Below are 18,828 nucleotides of genomic sequence, written 5' to 3' on the forward strand. Positions count from 1 at the left end.
ACAAAATATATGATCTGATTTTGTGGAGTGCTGCTGGGCTACAGCTTGTGGATTCTGACTTCTTTAAAAGTAGGAAGGTACAATTCTGGACCAGGCTACCCACTGGGCCTTGCCCAATTTCAATCTGTCACTGCTCAGCTGAGCAGATTCCTTGGAGCTCTTAGGTTAGTTACCAAATGCATATGAAGAACAGTTGCACATTTTATGAAAAACTGAAATTCAAGAATTCTTAGATCTTGACAATAGGTTGGTCAAAGCTTCAAGGAATAACAAATAGGATAGTGAAAGGACTATATGGATTGCAGTACACCTTCATCACAAACATCCAAAAAGTACAACTCTCCAGCACCAGATCCTGTGTGGAAGCATTTCCCAAGTATCATATCTTTGGGTTATTAAATATAGCGGATTTCGTAATGACTTGTAAGAATGGGTGGCTTGTGGGGCTGAATAGGGGTGGCGCGCGCAAGTGGGGAGGAATTAATCATAACAACAACAAAAAAGTACCTGTAACATCCCCATCACAACTGCGCTGCTCCTTCTCCTGCAGACAGGCACAGTCTCCCAGCCTGCCCTACAGCCAATCCTGACGCTGCTCAGAGCTGCATTAGTATTGGCAGGGGGCAGCCAGCCAGGGTACTCCCAGGCAGTCTGAGAGCCTGTGTCTGCTCTCTCCAGCCCGGCAACACAGTGCCGAGCTGGAGAGAGCCTAGTGCATGTGTGTTTGGCTGGCTCAAGGTGGCCAGTCAAACATAAATGCACAGTGAGGGGGAGTGTTGTGCCGTCCCCCTCAGTGCATGTCACAGCCTGCGGCCCCATCCCTTTTACCAAAAAATGATAATAAACAGTTTACTATTGTCTTTTGGTAAAAGGTTTGCAGCTGCTGCTGGCAGGGCTCGATGCTCCTCCGCCCTAGCACAAGAGCTACACTTGCTTATAAGGTCCGTCCGAAACCAAAAGGGTCCCGTCATCTCTAACTCACAAGACACTGCACAGTGGACCATGCAGGAAGACTCCTCAATGTATGTGGTTTAGATGATAGCCAAAAAAAAAAGTTTTGCCTCATAGTAGTGAATAGGCCACATTGGGCAGGAGGCACCTTTTAATATTCAAGTTGCTGTGCTAGAATGTATTGATGCTGAGAATTGGCAAAGTGTTTTAAGAGACAGGAGGGGCAGGACAACTACATGTGACAATTGCTGCGATAATTTAAAAATGAAGCTATATATATATTTATTTTTTTCAAAAACCGAACATCCACAACGTTCGGGGCCTATGATATCAGCGCCCTGAGCGTAGACAGACAAGTCTCCATCACTCCAGAGAGTTGAAATACAACCGTTTATTTGGCAAAGAACGTTGTGGATGTTCGATTTTTGAAATATTGGGGGTCGCGACCCCGTCTCCGTCTGCCGCAGTGAGGCAAAGACGCTGTGGCTTCTTTTTCTTTGTTCTATTATTTATATATATATATATATATATATATATATATATATATATATATATATATATATATATATATATAAATATATATATATATATATATGTATAGTGTCTGTCTACCCTGGCAGGTTTGCATTTGTCAGTAAGGCAAAATCAGCACGAATTTCATCTCACTATTATTAATGGTCTAAAAGTGGGTCTTCGATGAACTATGAGGAAAGGAAAAGCAAGCTTGTGAAGGTCATGAGAAGTTAGTAAGTGCAATGCAAAAAATGTTTGTAAATCAATAAGACGAATTATGAGGAACAGAGGAGGAATGGAGAAGAAGTCTGCAACCTCAAAGGCTACAATCAAGCTAGGGCTGCTTCAGGTTATTCTTAGACGATTAATTCATAAACAATGAACCTGGATCTGAGTCAATCGTCAAGAAAGTGGTTACCTTGAAAGCATGGCAGCATTGTGGCCGTCGAACCATGAATGCCCATACGTTACTGGTAAATGGTAAAGCTAAGTCAATGTTAGAAATACCTATGAAAGCATGTTGGCCTGCTACAGAATCTGCCCAGGGTTTAAGGACAATACAAGATTACAAATAAGTAGCCAAAAACAATATTAAAGTACTACTCTAATGTAAACATGTCTTTAGAATAAATCTCTTTCAAGGCTTTAGAGAATCACTAAACAGTTTTTACCTGAACGAAAAGAACATAAAAAAACCAACATGTTAACCCTTCATTACCAGTGTGTAAATTACGTGCTTTCTCCAATACTATTATCACCAGCTAATTCCTTACCTTATTATCTTCCCAGTACAGAGCTAAACATTCATCTCCTGGCCGCCAGTTGATCCCGGACTCCATGGGGTAAGCCGTTTCTACTATTCGATCCGGCTTTATAGGCCCTGATCTCCGCTTAGGGCCGCTATTATAGGAAAACATCTTGTACCCATCATCAACAGGTGCAGCTGTTTCAGGCCCCAGTGGTTTAATAGGCCCTTGCCTTCGTCCTTTGTGATCAATCTCTCCATTTGTTAGATCGCTCCCACCTGTCCGTAACTGATTCTGGTAGTCAGGGTTTACGCTATAGTGTTTCTCACTTTTGGAACTACCAAAATGTTCGCTGTTCGTTGTTCGTGTTTTCCTGTCATAAAAATTGTCAGGATTATTCCTTTGGTTTTCTCTGCGACTTCGTCTTTCGTTTACGCTATCCGCAGCATCCGGCATGCTAGTGTTCACTTTAACTTCCATAAAGGTGGGCCCCTTCCCTGTCCTACCGTGCAGAGTTACCTCCCGCTTTTTAAATGGACTGTCACTCTGCTGGCTGAGGTTGGAGTACGTGCTTTCCTTGGCTTTTTCATTTCTTGGAAAGGGCTTGTCGCTCATGTGTCTATCTTGAGTCCACTGTTCTGACTCTGAAGAGTGCACCCTCTCTGGGCCTCGGTTTCTGGCTGGCCCGTTACCTTCGAGCATCTGTCGAGGAGTCTGACTGTCTCTCTGGAACCGAGGTGGTTTCTCATTTCTTGGTTGGCGAGTGTCATTTCGGGGAAGGCTTCTCTGATAGCTCTGCTCTCTCAAGCCATTTTGCTCTGTATTCAGTGGCCTGTGCGGCTGCCCATATTGATGAGACTGAGCTTGAGATTTTTGTTCTGCAAAAACATAAAACAACACTAATTATATGTATATCAAAATCTGAAGTTTCCATATCCCGCTCCAACAATGACTATGAAAACTAGAATAATTAAAACAAATCAGTCATTCAAGCATAAGTGATTTCTAGAATAATGCAATTGGTGGTAAATTAATGCAGTATTTCTCTCATTACCACCTTATCTCCATCCTCCTTGTCTCAGTCCTTACCGACTGAGACGATCCCGCCTCTGGCGAAGTTTAGCCAATCCCCTGGGCCTATGGTCCAATTAAACATATTTTTTTATTAATTCGTTTACTCCTGAGATATGTACCCCTTCTCCACCAATTCCTGTATTTTTCTTGTCCTTCAATGGATGAGGTTAGCCATGTCATTTGTTTTTATGCTAGATAGATGGTTTCTGCCTTTATGTCGCTGGGTGCAGCAGTTTATCATGTGCGCTAGCATTTAGCATGCTGCCCGTTCATGTGCTGGGCAGAGGCTATGTTGTGCCCGGTTCAGGTCTTTCAGAAGATATGCATAAGTGATTGACCAGATACCATTGCACATGAAGCACTTGTTGTCCTAGTAGCAAGGTCTCGCCACAGGCGAGATATAATTTGTTTTGAGGGGGTTTATATGGAGCGAACAGGACCCGAAGGTATTGGAGCGCTTTACGTGAGCACCAGTTACATTACACAAGGACGCATTCAAGTTTGTAGGCACTGGGAGATTAAGTGATCTGCCCAGAATCACAGGATGTTAAGTCTCCAGCAAGACTCAAACTGAGTTCCTCAGCTCCAAAGTCGGCAGCTCTGGCCCTTAAGCCACATCCTCTCCCTCTCATTGATAGGCAACAAAAAAGATGGAAGGACGCTGCTCCTAGAACATCTCTTTCCTGCTTTACTGTTACGGAAGGCAAGAAGGCACAGTTCAATCAGCATCATGTGGAGCTGCAACAGGGTGAGAAGGTGGAAATGCTTCAGATAACCCAAGCAGGTCTCCAGTACATGATTAAAGAGGCTGTTGATTGTGCACTGGCAAAGCCCAGGAGCAAAGCGCCCTAAGATCAAGATGATGATTTTGAAAAGGATCAAAAGGGAAAATATATGTTTGACTCTCAATTGCAAGATTTATTGGTTCACATCAGAGAAACCCTGTGTTTTTGAAGGCAAAGCCCTACAACAACAGGCTTTTTATTTACAATATGTGAGTGGTATGGGTGACCTGCCTCTCCACGATGTCAAAGGACTTTTTATATAAGAAGTGGAAAGACTCAAATAAATCTGCAGTTCCTAGATTCTTCAACAAGAGATATTGGATCAGAAATGTTGAAAAAAATTTATTTTAATGCCAAAGTTTAACACTATTTTGGCTTCAATAGCATCAACATCTAGCCTAGTATCAGAAGATTCCACCCTGCCTTATGTCGGCGAGGCCACGCGGAAGAGGTCTTATGCAGCTTCTAATTTTTCAGTGAGAGCAAATGCACACGCAGCATATGCCACCCAAGTGTTATATAAAGATTTTCAATCCCTATATGAAAACATTGGAAAATGAAGACCTATCCCGCCCCCATTAAAATTCGAGCAAACATGGAACTGGAATCAAAATTTCTCTGAGATCTTACGTTTGCTAGCTTACAGGCAGCTGCAGCAACAGCTGGGGCTTCAATAGCTGATCGCAGACTGCTCTGGATGAAGTTGTGGAAACTATACTCTACTCAGAGAGATCTTATAAAAAAAAATTACTTTTTAGAGTTTTGAAACTGGTTGGTAATGAACTTGATGACATGGTGCATAAAGCAGCGGAAGAGTAAAAGCAATTCTCAAACCTTTTAAGCTGGGCTCTGGAAATAAATAATTCATGTTCAAGTACACTCTACAAAATCTTCAGGACAAGCTTCCCTTTTGTGGCCAGGCCTGTGGTCGGGGGCCGTGTTTGGAAACAAACCCCCCAACCTAACATTACAGCTGTTCAAGACCAGTCCCAAAAAATGACTATTTCAAGTAGGGGAAAGGTTAAGAAAATTTCTATCATGATTCGAAGAACTATATCATGGACCATTGAGTGCTCCAGCTAGTGAAGACCGGTTATCGAATTCCACATGCTCAAGATCCTCCCCAACATCTAATTAAACCTGTCCTGTGGCCAGATGAAGAGTCAAAAGTTCAGGCAAAGCTGTAAGGGATTCAAGCGAAGAAGGCAATCATACAGTTGCCTTTGTTTCAGGGAGGAAAAGGAATCTATTCTGTCCTGATTTTGGTTGCCAAATCTGACAGGAACTGAAATTGAGGACCCTGAACAATTATATCTCAATGGGCACATTCAACATGATTTCTCTAAAAGTGAACACACCCTTACTGGCAAGAAGAACGATTTCCTGGTGAGGTCTGATCTTCAAAACACATACTTTCGCGTCCTGATTCATCCTCCCAGTCAACAAGTTCTGTGGTTTACTATAAGGAAACAATATTTCCAATTTTAGGCCCTTTCTTTTGGTCTGGCAGCATCTCCCAGGATCTTCACCAAGGTACTAGCTCCTCTAGTTGATTATCTTCAATTGTATGGCATCACAATATTCCGATAGCTTGATGATTGGTTGCTTTCTGCTTCCTCTTTTTGAAGACTCAAGAAAATGTTGAAATGGTGACCAGAGTTCTGCACCACCTGGGTTTCATTATCAACTACCAAAAGTCCAAACTAGAGCCAACTCAAAACAAAATATTTTTTCGGGCCCAAATCAACATCCTCCTTGGTCGTGTCTTCCTGCTTCTTCTAAGGCTTGCGGTAATTTTACTCATTTTTTTGTGTCAGTTTCCTGCAACAGCGTGGAGGTGACTGAAAATTCAGGGATATTAGCGGCACCAACAGCTGTTGTTGCTTGGGCACAGTATCATTTGAAATTGATTGTGTAAACCACATTCTGAGCTGGTTGTCCCTAGCCATGCAGAAATACAAGGCCCTTGTCCCTGTTACTCCCAACATATCTTAAAGGTTAGGGTGGTGGATGGTCAAGGAAAATGTGTCTAAAGGGGGTCCCACTGCAATATCTTGCATCTCTCCAAATAACAGATGCCAGTTTATGGGGTTGGGAAGCAACACTGGACAATGAAGGTTCCTGGTCACAGAAGAATAGTCTCCTATGCATCCAAATGGAGGGAGCTGTCTGCAGTGTGGCAGGCAGTGCAAGACCTCGCTAATCACTTGAAGGACAGGAATGTCTTTAGAGATCAGACACCTGGGTCACAAGGTGCTACCTTAATCGCTAGGGCTGCAGAAAGTAAAGAGAGTCGAATCAGGTAGCAGATCAGATGTTTGTGTGGGTGAAAATATACCTTCTGGCATTGGGAGCAGCTTACATCCAGGGACGGTTGAACTTTTGCGCCTACAGCCTTAGCCACATTGTCTGCCCTCAGTGCTCTACCATCTGTTGGCTCAGGGCTTCAATTGAACATGTACCCATTTCAGAACACCCTGGAAGGATTGGTTTGTGTCACACCACAACACAAGGCTTCAAAACTTCTGTTCAGAGGAATGGGGCCCTCATGCGTAAGCAGTTAATGCCCTTTGATACCCTTGACTTTGGGCAATGTATGTGCCTTCCCACAGATTCCCCTCCTCTCGAGGGTGCTGTGAAAGATTCAGAAGCAGAAGAATGTGGTAGTATGGTAGTCTTTTCTGACAATGGTATCTGTGGCCTGGCTTTTGAAAGAGTAGGCCTAGAGGAAATATACTGTTCAGAGTTAGTAGCCCTAGATAGTAAGGCTTCTGGGAAACCCTCAACCTCAAGATGGTATTTAAAAATAAAATGGGAATAACTTCATAGGTGGTGTGTTTCTGAAAATCTGGATGCATCAGCAATGGATCCATTTAAAACTCTATGATTGGTAAGGGAAGTTTTTGCAAAGAGTTTGCTCTACCTACCATAACAGCACAAGGGGAGGCTATTAATGTCCCTAAAGTAAAGAGTGACTGTTCCAAGATATCTTGATCGGTGGTAAGACTTTTGCTTTAAGAAAGTTGCTGGTTCAAAACCAATTCCAATTTGGGATCTTCCTGTTATTCTAAGAGGTCTACAGCAACACCCTTTTGAGCTTTTAGAACAAGCGGAAAGTGTACAGCTTTCTGCTAAATAAGCCTTTTTCATTACAATCACCTCGGCTAAAATGAAAAGTGAGTTAGGAGCCCTGGTAACTTCCTTACCATAGTTCTTTTTTGTGGATCAAGTCATCTTAAACTTGAAATTTGTCCCTAACTTATAATCCTGTTTTCATTTGATACAAGAACATTTTCTTTCTGTGTTTTCTGACTCCTTTTCAGGTATCCCATCTTCCCCAGATGTAAAGAAAGCTTTGACCATTTATCTAGAGCATACAAAAGAATGTAATTGTTCTACCTCACTTTTCTATTGGGTCAGCCAACAGGTGTAGGAAGGCCACATCACAAACCAGACGCAGGTGGTCAGAAAGGTCATTTCTCAATCCTAAAAATCACTAGGGAAGGTGGTTCCTTCTCAAACTCAAGGCAGTTCACCTAGAGCAGTGTCAGCATCCTGGGCTGAACTAGATGGGTCTCTCTCAGGGAAACATGTTGAGAGCAATGTAGACTTCAAACCTCTCTTGTAAAGCATTATAGACTTGGTTCACTGGAAGGTAATTTTGGCTCTTCTGTCTTTAAGTCAGAAATTAAGTAACTGCTGATTTCTCACATTAAAATGTGTATATCAGAATTTATAATCAGGGCAGTTTGTTAACTTGGTAAATCCTCAATCCGTAAGGACTATAGTCCTGAGCACAGTTCAGAACGGTTGACTATATGTAACACAATTCAAGATGTCAGTGTAATGAACACACAAAACTACATAAAATAAATGTCTACTGAGTCTGTATTCTTTTCCTATGATAACTGGACACCAATATACAGTCTCATGGTATTTACGGGAAAAGAAAAGTCATAGTAGCCATACAGAAACTTAAAGAATTTAGAGTTTAATCTGGATACTACTGCTTCTCCTTATAATCTCTCTGGAGACAAATATTTTTGTATTAATGGAGTTTCCTAGACTATGGCTATGTTGTCTTATGATTATTCAGACTATCAGGGTGCTAATTATAGATGTTAAAACCTCTATGTAATTGAATAGGAGCACATTTATATCTGGGTATGTGTGATTTGAATGTAAGCATGCAATATGCCGAAATAATGTTTAATGTACTGTGTCCTATTTTTTTTTTCCAAAAACGTTTGACCCATTGGGTGTACATTCTCTATTATCCACGCCAACTAGGTGATATTTTTGTTAACCATACATAGGACATGATATTTATTTCACATGATATTCTGACAACAACATTCTGGTACCACTCCTATGTGCCTATTAGACTATTAGAGTCTGTCATAACCAAGACACTCGGATGATAGGCAAATGCAATGAGGAAGGGTGAGTGAAAAGCAGTTAGTAGCAGATGGGAAAGGTCAAATCTTATGCTTCCAATCAGTTCAGGCCCTCTCAAATTAGAGACAGGACCTTAGATTAACCACCAGTAGTTGCTGTGGGCTGCATGTTAGAATGAACTTCTTTATGAACATCGGCGGGCGAAGGATGTTAGTCCTTGATCAACCTTTTCCTTCTTAAATCTCACAGATTGGTCAAGTGTCAATCAGTTGCAGGCGTGATATGGGCACAATTTTATACCTTTGGCATGTTCGAAGGCTTGTACTGTTATGAGGTTACGACTTTGGCAATAGGACTGCAAGTTTAGGACACCAGAACGGCAAAGTGTGGGATACTGAGTCTATCCACACAGTTAGTAACCACCGGCCTACCTCCTGGCTAGCTCACAGTGTCTCACGCAAATCTCTAAACCCACTGTGGTAACAGGTGACTATCACAACCTGAACATAACACTCCGACTCCCTAGGGAAGCCATGGAAACAGATCTTACACATTTTGTATTGTTACTCATGCATGCCATGGCAATACATAAAGATGCAAGACGTTTTCAATGAATTTACTAAAACAATTACAGTCTGGCATAGAGTGAGCTGTGATAATTAAGTAGATGAAACAAAGCAAAGTAATCAGCATTATGACCACGGTAAAGAAGTTGAACAATCCAACTATGATATATATGTTTCTAGACGTGATAGAGGTTCCTACTTAACCCTATGTCTAACTCTGAGAGCATAGTGGTTGCAACCCTCTGCCTGGATTAGCCCCATATCTGGAAGTAGTATCAGTCATCAGGCTGTGGTGCAGATGGCAATCCTCGAGGGAAGCTGGTAGATCAGCACCAGCAGAGCTGCATGTCACACAGCATGCATCCTAGCAAAGTCGTGGCCGGGATGCCCTCTGCCCTCCCTAGGTCAGTGCACTGTTTATATTATAAACCATACCATGTTGGAAGTGTAATTCTGATGCAATACTGTGTCTAGGTGATAGAAGCTGTCTCCTGAATGTCATGTAACACCTTTCTTAGCCTAGGACAGAGAGTACTAGATATATGTATTACAAAGGCTAACTAAACAACCAGCATGTTCCTCGTTTTTCTAGAATAAAAGCAAACTGATACAATTATGTAAGAGCAATCGCTAATGTGGAAAAAACATGAACAGTAAAACTAAACTAAAACAGTGGTGACCAACCTGAGTCCTAGAGGTCCTCACAAAACGATTCACACTGCAATTGGTTGTCTTTTTCTGCGTAATTCAATGTTAATTGAAGTTATCACTAGACAATTATATTTTCAGCTTTATGTGGTGAAGGTTCTTAGTTTGATTTCTAACCAATGGATTCAAGACATTCAATATCCTTGGGCCACGCACTTTAGGAAACCTTCAAGAGTATTGCTGCTTCTTACATTTTTGAAGCAAGATCCCAATGGAAAGTCCACATCATCAGTAGTATGTAGTGAAGTTCCAGGCCCAGTCTGTCGTTTGGGTGGCCACTTCAAAAGGCCTTATGTTTAATGCAAAGATCCTGAATTTAAACCTGGACAACAACCTGAAGCCAGTGAAAAGCTTCTATTTAGGCTATGCCTCAGTCTGGCTACCTGCCTGTGTACCCTCTGAACTTAAGTTTGTCGGCTTCTGAGAAGGTAAGAGTAAACTATGATAATGTAATTCAACTGCACTACTTCTCCTCTTAGCTGTGCTTGAACATTTGTTTAGATAAACTAGACCATTTTATGGAACTTCATGTTCAGGCACAAACATGGGATTTGGGTCACAGTTAACAGCTAAACATTTGACTTTTTGTGTTGGGGTTGGAAATGGCCAAAGCACTGAATTCAAGTAAATGGGAAAAACCTGCCATTTGAGTGATCCAAGATCTCTGTTTTGGCACCATTCTGTTAAATGTAGGTTTCCTTTATGAAGGCGTATTGTGACAGATACGATATCGACACTCAGTGATAATCTACTTGTTACTTGACCCCATTGCTAGGTGAATATAAAGCCAAGAATGTCTGAATTTTGGAACTGAATATTCCAACTTAATTATCTGTAATCATGTGCACACATAAGGACTAAAAAGAGGCGGTTAGATAGTGCTGCTCTGCAGTTCTTCACATTGGGATTTTGCTTGTTTTGCTTCTGATGAACCAAATGTAAGGTGCTTGCTGTGGTCCAAAAGGACCTATCCAATCGACTATAGAACGATTCATGTCATTGTCTGCAACTCCTTTAGACTTTTCAAATTTGAGATTGACCATGTCCTACATATTTGAGAGGTCAAAGCTAATCAGAGTTGTGCACTTGTTTTTTATCAAGGGAGACAGAAAGGTCCTTCCTTATACTACAGTTAGATGATGACCACAGATCTTATACACAACTGCGGCAATTAACAGACTTCTGGTCACTTCATTTTACAGTGTCTTCAACTCTGGCGGTTATTAGGTAGCATTGACGGAGAGACATCGCTAAATGGTGGTGGACAGCCTCACTTCCACCGGTAGCTCCTTGGAGGCAGGCGATGGACTTGTGCGCCACACAGGAGAGGGCAGTGTGCATGGCTCGGGATGCCCCCAAAAATATGCAAATGTGTGAGGAAAATGGTTGGTTTGTGGGATGCTTTGAAATACATGCCTCTGTATTGTATAAGGTGCACTCTGTAGTTTCATTCCATTTTGTGGCTTGTGGAAATGTTGTGGGATGTTAAGTGTTTTTAAATCAATAAAATTCAGTTCATTAAAAAAATCTAGTATCTTACTCAGGTATCGAGATTCAATATTAGCCTTTACTGATCTCATACTTTGGATCGCAAGGTGTTGTTTGAGGAATAGGGAGTGATATGCATGCTTTTTTGGTCATGGGCTTGTACCCCTAAGTGAGCAAGATGTTCACTAGGTTTTTGATGTCAAGAACCACATATGTTACTTGGTATCAGTCCAGCGTAAGTCTGAATGCTTTAATTTTGTGGGCTAATGTTAAATGACCAAGTTTAAGAATGAGAGGGTTCACTGCATGAGGTAAAGCAATTAGGTTGCTCTTTAGGACTTCCCTCATCTTATATTTAAGTCTCTTTGGACAAGAATAGATTAAACTCTTCACAATGTTGCTGCAATGTTTTTTAAGGTATATTATAGAAAAATCTACCCCAAGAGATGTTACTCTCAAACCATTCACTCTGAAGGGTAGATAGAAGCTATCGTTAGTCTAGCTTCCTGCCAACTCGCCTTAGATTATTTGGCTCAACAGAGTACCATCTACTGAACGGTATTTTTCTCAGATCTTGCTATAAACATTTATAGCAGTTCTAATTTGTTAAGCTTGGAGTGACAGTTTATGACTGGGAATGTCTAAGGTTTTGGTCTGTGTCTTCTTTCATAGTGTAGTTTAGGAGTTCTAGGATTCAGTCGTAATCAATGTTTTGAATATGGGATCGGTCTAAACACTTAAAGAGTTTCCCTGCGTATACCGCTGAGGGTGCTTCATTGTGAGGAAAAAGAAACATCAGAGGAGTGCTTATGCTAAATGATACCACAGTACATGTCCAACCCTAAGCTGAAGTCATCAATCAACGTGACATTTTAGGATGCCAATTGTTGGTGACTTCTAGAGATGCAGGCTGGGTAAAGAAGAGCTTTTCTCTGTACACCAGATGGTGTCTTCAACTGGAAGTTGTGCAATTAAGCTAACTATATTAATTATATATTTAACCATAGAACTGGTGTCTAGACAGCTGTGTCTGTAGGACTATAAACTGCATGATTGAAAGATGCTGATGTTTCCACTGCTTGAACCTTATTACCTCTGTTTTCCATCCATTAAATAAAAATGATCAATTACAATGATATCTATGTCAGGGTCAACAAATTCGAGCCTTGAAAGATGTACTAGCCTATGGAGCGTTAGATCACTGATGCAACAAAGGAACAACTGAACCCAGTTATCCAGCTGGCAAAAATATAATTAAATAAAGTATATAATATATTTGATAGTTCAGTGGATAGGAGTTCATTGGGGGTGCATTTTGCTACCCACATTGCCTTTTCCCCTGCTCGACGACTTGTCTCTGTCCAACAATCTATGGATAATGACTGCGCAAACCAGGCTTGGTTGGTGAATGGTAAATAGTGAGTTGCTTGGAACATGTTCAGAAGACAGTGCTCAACCTCTGTGCTTACAGCCTAACAGGTTTGAGTCCTTCCATTTTGTTTGAAGCAGCATGGCATGTTCTTGGATTTGAAGTTCCCTGCAGGAATTTCTTCAGCAGGTCTTCACCCAGCCCTACAGTATTAAAAAAGGGATTTGTGAGTGGTGTTGTTTACATCACTGTGTTATTCCGTGTATTATCTGGTTGCAGTAGTGAGGGAAGGAGAAGGTACGAGGGATGTAGTGTTCCATATTAAGTAATTGGCTGCAGATAAGGAGTTTTCATGTTGCTTTTAGATGCTAAAAATCTAGGCATTATTCCTCTTCTTATGTTGGCAGCTTGGGTCCAGAAGCTGGCATTGCGAAAAGCTTTAATTTTGAGACATTTAGATTTGAAGTGCTTCTGTTTCCTGTGTAATTGTTGGCATTGGGCCATATAGTTTACAGACGTATTAGTAAACCTATTAAATTACAGTTTGTTGTCAAGTGCTACACTTGGTCCTTTGACGATGCCAGGCTGTTGTAAATATATGCAAAAGACTTAGGGGGTTATTCTAACTTTGGAGGAGTGTTAATCCGTCCCAAAAGTGACGGCAAAGTGACGGATATACCACCAGCCGTATTACGAGTTCCATAGGATATAATGGACTCGTAATACGGCTGGTGGTAAATCCGTCACTTTTCCGTCACTTTTGGGACGGATTAACACCTCCTCCAAAGTTAGAATAACCCCCTTAATGTTTTTTCTTCCCACTGGTTCATTTCTGTGTCGTCATCGCCTATGTTTAGGACAGCCCGTGGTCAAGGATGTTTCAAGCTAACTCTTTGTTTCCTTTCTTTGCAAATCCAACTCTAACTTATTATCTTCTTATTATCCACTTGACTTGTTGCTGGTAATATAAATGGAAGTAATTAGAATTTCCTGGCATTTTCTTCAATATAAAAAGGTATCAACTACTTTCTGTATGTGCTGAAACTAAAGAGGACAGGATAACCTATTGTGAAGCTCCCTGGACTTCCTCTACGTAAGTGGCTTTTCTAATATAAAGACTGAGTCTAGTAGAGCTTTCTCTGTGAACTATGTGACACATTGCTCAGTTTCAATTCCATCACTGAGGTGCCCCAACACTAAACTGATGCACGTGAACCAATGAGACACCAATGAGCTTTCAAGGATTACAGAAGTGGCTGAGGTTATAATATTCCCTCTACCTTGCCTCATGGAGATAAGACCCTTGACTGCTGGTGTCCCTGCAAAACACCCTACACTCCACCGTCAAGTCCTCCCTTACTGTTGCAGTGCCTCATTCATGCCCAAAGGCTATGGGGGTCCTGCTTACCTCCTGGGTTCTAAACTCAACCTTTCACCTCTGCTCTTCAGAAGTTGTAAGCTGTGAAGCTAAGCTCCTGAACTACAATGAGGGATCTGGTAGGTCATTTTTTCTTTTCTCATAAGGCTTACTCTGTAAGAAAAACAACGGCTCCATTTTGACTTTTGTGACTCAAAGGACTTTAGCTGCGTCGTCTTTTCTCTCACTGAGGATCATTAAAGAATTGCAGGTCGCCTGACTGGGGGATTCAAGGAGGGAATTGCTTACCATCGATCTAAAACTTTACTGCTGGCATGAAATCATGATTTCGGGGCAGAAGGCAGGATATTCAGCCAAGCTCACAGATACTGTTACCACTGCTTCCGGTCTAACTACACCACACAGCACAGCTACTCTCTTCAACAGAAAGCCTTCCACAGAAAGCCACAAATAGTAACAGTATTTGGATGAATCATGAAGTGCACCACTGCATAACAAAACAAAACTGAATTGATTTTTTTTTAAGTGAACTTTTATTATAATTGTATTTAATTATACTATATATTTAAGCTGAATCTTTGTCCAACACTGCTACATGCAAGAGAGCAGTACGAGTCATCACAATCAATCCATGCATTTGATGTAATATTTGAAACCAGTTGGCCCATGACCAGAGTGTGGGTGCATAGGATGGGAAGAAAGCCCCACTACCTCTTGCATAAATCTGTAATGTTCTGGCACACTTTTAATCAAAGGTTTGGAGGCACCTGGGTACAACTGTGATTTACATAAAGAGAGATGTAAATTGCTTTTATATTTATATGGCGACTTCATGTGAATAGCGTAATTCCAATTTTGCCCATTCACTTGTTTTGTGGCCTACGAGCAGAGGACTAACCAGGACAAAAGGACATAAATGTACGATCGGGAGCACATCACCCTTAATAAGTTTTAATAATAGTTTTTAAATGGATTTGTTTGCATTAATATGTACTGATTACGCTTCTTAAATTTTTACTCTAGTTGGAATATTGAAATATATGAACTAACAGTTTGTCACTTCTCCCCAGTACTTATGAGGACAAAAGCTTTGTTGCAGCTGTTTTAACGAATCATTCAGACACGAGTTATATAGCTGAAAAGAGATCCACCGAAAGCAGACTGTTTCCAGCAATTCCAGACTAAATGTTTTTGTATGCTAAACAAAGAGGGAGAAGGAGGGTTAAAGGGGAGGGTCTATCGTCCTTGAAGCTTGAGTAAACGTATTTAGAGACCCAACCCAGAAGGGGAAAACATCCACAGAAAAAAAGTTTTTTTGTTAGAAAAGCCCTCACCCACCAGGGTTACCCCTTTGTGGCGTGCTTCATGATTGGGTTTCGTCCCGTTCTACTGCAGAGCGAGGTGTGCTGCGACCAACGGAATACGTGGGAGCACTGCTGGTATCAGCGATGTGGATGCTAGAAAAGGATAGGAGTGGTGGGGTCTTGGTAAGTTAAAAATACCCCCCTCTGGATGATATTATTAGTTTAATATGTCTCACAGGGGTGGTATGATTAAAAAAGGGTGTCAGGAGGGTGGGTATATTATGTACCTGTCCTCCATAGTGGTCTACATGTTTCAGAGTTTACCCCTAAACTCCTCTTCAGGACCAAAGTGATCTCCTTAGTATCACTTCTTGTGCGCCTACCACTAGTGGAAGTACTCTTACTATTTACTTGGTAAGGTGATATATACCAATTAAACTAAATTAAATACTACCCATCAGTGTCAATGCTCTGCTGGGCAAATCTGTGGAAGAAAAGAGAAGATAGAATACGTAAATGCATCTCTCAGGGGTGTGGTGTCATTGTCACCATCACCAAGCCATGGGGATAACTAATGGAACATTAACTACTGTTCCCCCCCCCCATGTGAGCAAGACACCTAGATGTCCAACACCATATGTGGACTTAACTCTTTTGGATTCCTCGATTATCATCAAGGCCCTTTTTCCAGCCTTAACTAATGGGAATTTTTTTCTTGTATTGCGTAAACCTCCCTCTTTCTCTCCCCCCTTCCCTTCCCCTCCCCTTTCTTCCTCTTCTCTGATCATAATCATCAGCTTTATTCGATCAATTGACCATGAAAGCAACAAATAACAATAAATAGTAAATAAAATGAGAAATCATTTTTAAATACAACATCTATAAATTAGTATGAAAACATTGAAACATATAATAAAATCAAATTTACAGATAAAAATCTAAAAGATCTTATCTAGGTCGGTTGCCTGTTTTCTGTGGCTTCCTGCTCCCCGCCCGCGATCCTGGAGCAGGAATCCCCACTAGGCACCAGGGATTACCTTTTGTTGGTAGTTTTGGGGGGGCGACCCCTTGGGCAATGTTTGTTCCCATTGGGGGCATTTTTTTCCTTTTTCGGACCCCCCCTGGGGGCAGATCGGCCGATTTTTCGTCCGATCTGCCCCCAGAGGGTTCGAAAAACCACTAGACACCAGGGATGTTTTATTTTCTGCATAGTGTTTGGGAGTGACCCCTTGGACAAGGGTCGCTCCCATTGGGGGGCATTTGTTTCCTTTTTCGCCCCCCCCCCCCCTGGGGCAGATCGGCCGATTTTTCGGCTGATCTGCCCTGGGGGGGGGGGGTTGGGGGGGATCCAAAAAACACTAGACACCAGGGATGTTGTTTTGTCTGCATATTGTTTGGGAGCACCCCTGGGCAAGGGTCACTCCCAGTTGGGGCATTTTTTTTCCTTTTTCGGCCCCCAGAGGGGGTGTCGAAAAACCACTAGACACCAAGGATGTTTTTTTTCCTGCATATTGTTTGGGAGCGACCCCTTGGGCAAGGGTGGATCTCATTGGGGGGCATTTTGGGGGGCGAAAACCACTAGACACCAGGGAAATTATTTTCTTTGTTGTAGGGCAGCGACCCCTTAGGGAAGGGTCGCTGCCCCGGGGGCAATAATTTTTTTAATATGTTTCAGCCCCCCCTGGGGCTAGATAGGCCATGTTTTTGGCCGATCTGGCCCCCGGAGGGGTCGAAACCCACTAGGCACCAGGGATTGTGAGGTGTGTGTGTGTTTGGGGGACCCATCTGGGCAAGGGTCGCCCCCCCCCCCCACCCCCAAAGGGGGGAAATTTCGTATTGGCTATCTCTGCCACCCTTGGGGGCAGAGGTGCCTATTTCTGTAGGCCCATATGCCCTCAAGGAGGGCAGAAACCGTCAATACGGCAGAGATTTTTTTTTTGGTTCCACTTTTTTTTTTTGTGCTGGGGGAGCCCCCCGTTTGTGGGCACAGAGCTGTTGGCCATTTCTGCCCTCCTTGGGGGCAGATCGGCCAATTTGTTTACGGCCATCTGCCCCCAAGGGGGGGCAGAATCCACTTAGGCACCAGGGATCCTGTGTGTGTTTTGTGTGGGGGGGCGGCGGCACCTTTGGCAAGGGTCGCCCCCCCATAGGGGGCACAATAGTGTTGGCCATTTCTGCCCACCATGGAGGCAGATCAGCCTATTTTCTTTTAGGCCCATCTGCCTCCTAGTGGGGCAGAAGCCACTTAGGCATCAGGGACAGTTTCTACATTTTTGGTGGTGGGGTGTTTGTCAACTGGCAAAGTATTTGTATTTGTAATTATAACAGTTTATTTCTTCTTTTTGTTCTAGTTCAAAGCTTTTGCTTCCTTTGCTGTGGATCCTTGCGGTTTTGGCAGTAGTTGTCCTGCGGTTTGCATAGTTGCATATTTTAGGTAAGTGAAAGCAATTTACTCCAAAGGAGTATTGTTGACATGCATGAATGACATGTTTGTAGGTGGTGTACTAAATGCAGTATTGTGTGTGAAATTGTCCTTAGATTTGAGCACAGTGTTATTTGTGTTGTCATATGTCTAATTTGTTTTTTTCTTTTTAGTGGGATATCATTGGTGATTGCTGTGTCTGTGCAGAGTAGTTGCTGGTGAGTAGCTTTTTCAGGCAAGTGAGTTGTATAGTTTTTTAGTACATAACTCTTTGTGATAAAGCTACACTTTGTTTATTACTTATTTTAGTGCTAGTTGTTGTTGGCAATCTATTTGTTGTTAGTGAGGATCGTGGCTAGCCACAGAGTGACCGCTCAGCAGGTTGTTGGCATGCTCTTTGAGTCGTCTTCAGACCATGATTACGAGACTGACTCTGCATCTGAGGCAGAGGAGGAAGTGAGAGATTCTGGCAGTGAGTTTTCTGTCCGAGAGTATTCTTCTGATGAGGAAGCTACTCTCAATGCAGATGAAGGGCCTGTTGTAGAGGAGGACATTGATGTGCCAAGAGTGCAGCAGCCTGGGGCTGAAGGGTTTCCCATTAGAAGACCTGACACCTGGATTGCCCCAAACATGGAGCAGCCACAGTTACCTGCATTTACTGGTCTCCCAGGGTGTAGAGTCAATACGGAAAACTTTTTGCCTGTCCATTTCTTTCACTTGTTTATGGACGATGTATTTTTGGAAGAGATTGTGGAGCAGACTAATTTGTATGCAGAGCAATATTTGCGGGACAACACTGCCAGACTTAAGCCTCAGTCTAGAGCTACTCAGTGGGTTCCCACATATCTGGAAGAGATGAAAATGTTTTTAGGTTTGACTTTTTTGATGGGGTTGATCAGGAAGCCGTCACTGGCTTCTTATTGGTCTACTAGTCCCTTGATGGCAACGGCTATATTTCCTGCAACTAGGACACGTAATCAGTATTTGCATTTGCTTCTTCTTCATATGCTGCATTTTGTAGACAATGCTTTAGCCTTGCCACAAGATCACCCTGATTGTGACCGTCTTTTTAAGATTAGGCCTGTCCTTGATCATTTTGTAGATCGGTTTTCAGAGGTCTATGTTC

At 42.2% G+C, this 18,828-nt stretch overlaps 1 protein-coding gene across 3 annotated transcripts in view; it reads right to left on the reverse strand.

Annotated features, from left to right (window-relative positions):
• The window catches only part of TDRD3 (tudor domain containing 3), a 653,010-nt gene that overhangs the window by 131,447 nt on the left and 502,735 nt on the right, over positions 1-18,828 (reverse strand). For all 3 annotated transcript variants that reach the window (XM_069205299.1, XM_069205301.1, XM_069205300.1), the window contains exon 11: positions 2,238-3,088. In XM_069205299.1, coding sequence (XP_069061400.1) covers positions 2,238-3,088 — 851 coding nt within the window. The remainder of the gene's footprint in view (positions 1-2,237; positions 3,089-18,828) is intronic.

Source organism: Pleurodeles waltl, chromosome 8, assembly GCF_031143425.1.
Source record: "Pleurodeles waltl isolate 20211129_DDA chromosome 8, aPleWal1.hap1.20221129, whole genome shotgun sequence".
Taxonomy (NCBI): Eukaryota; Metazoa; Chordata; class Amphibia; order Caudata; family Salamandridae; genus Pleurodeles; species Pleurodeles waltl.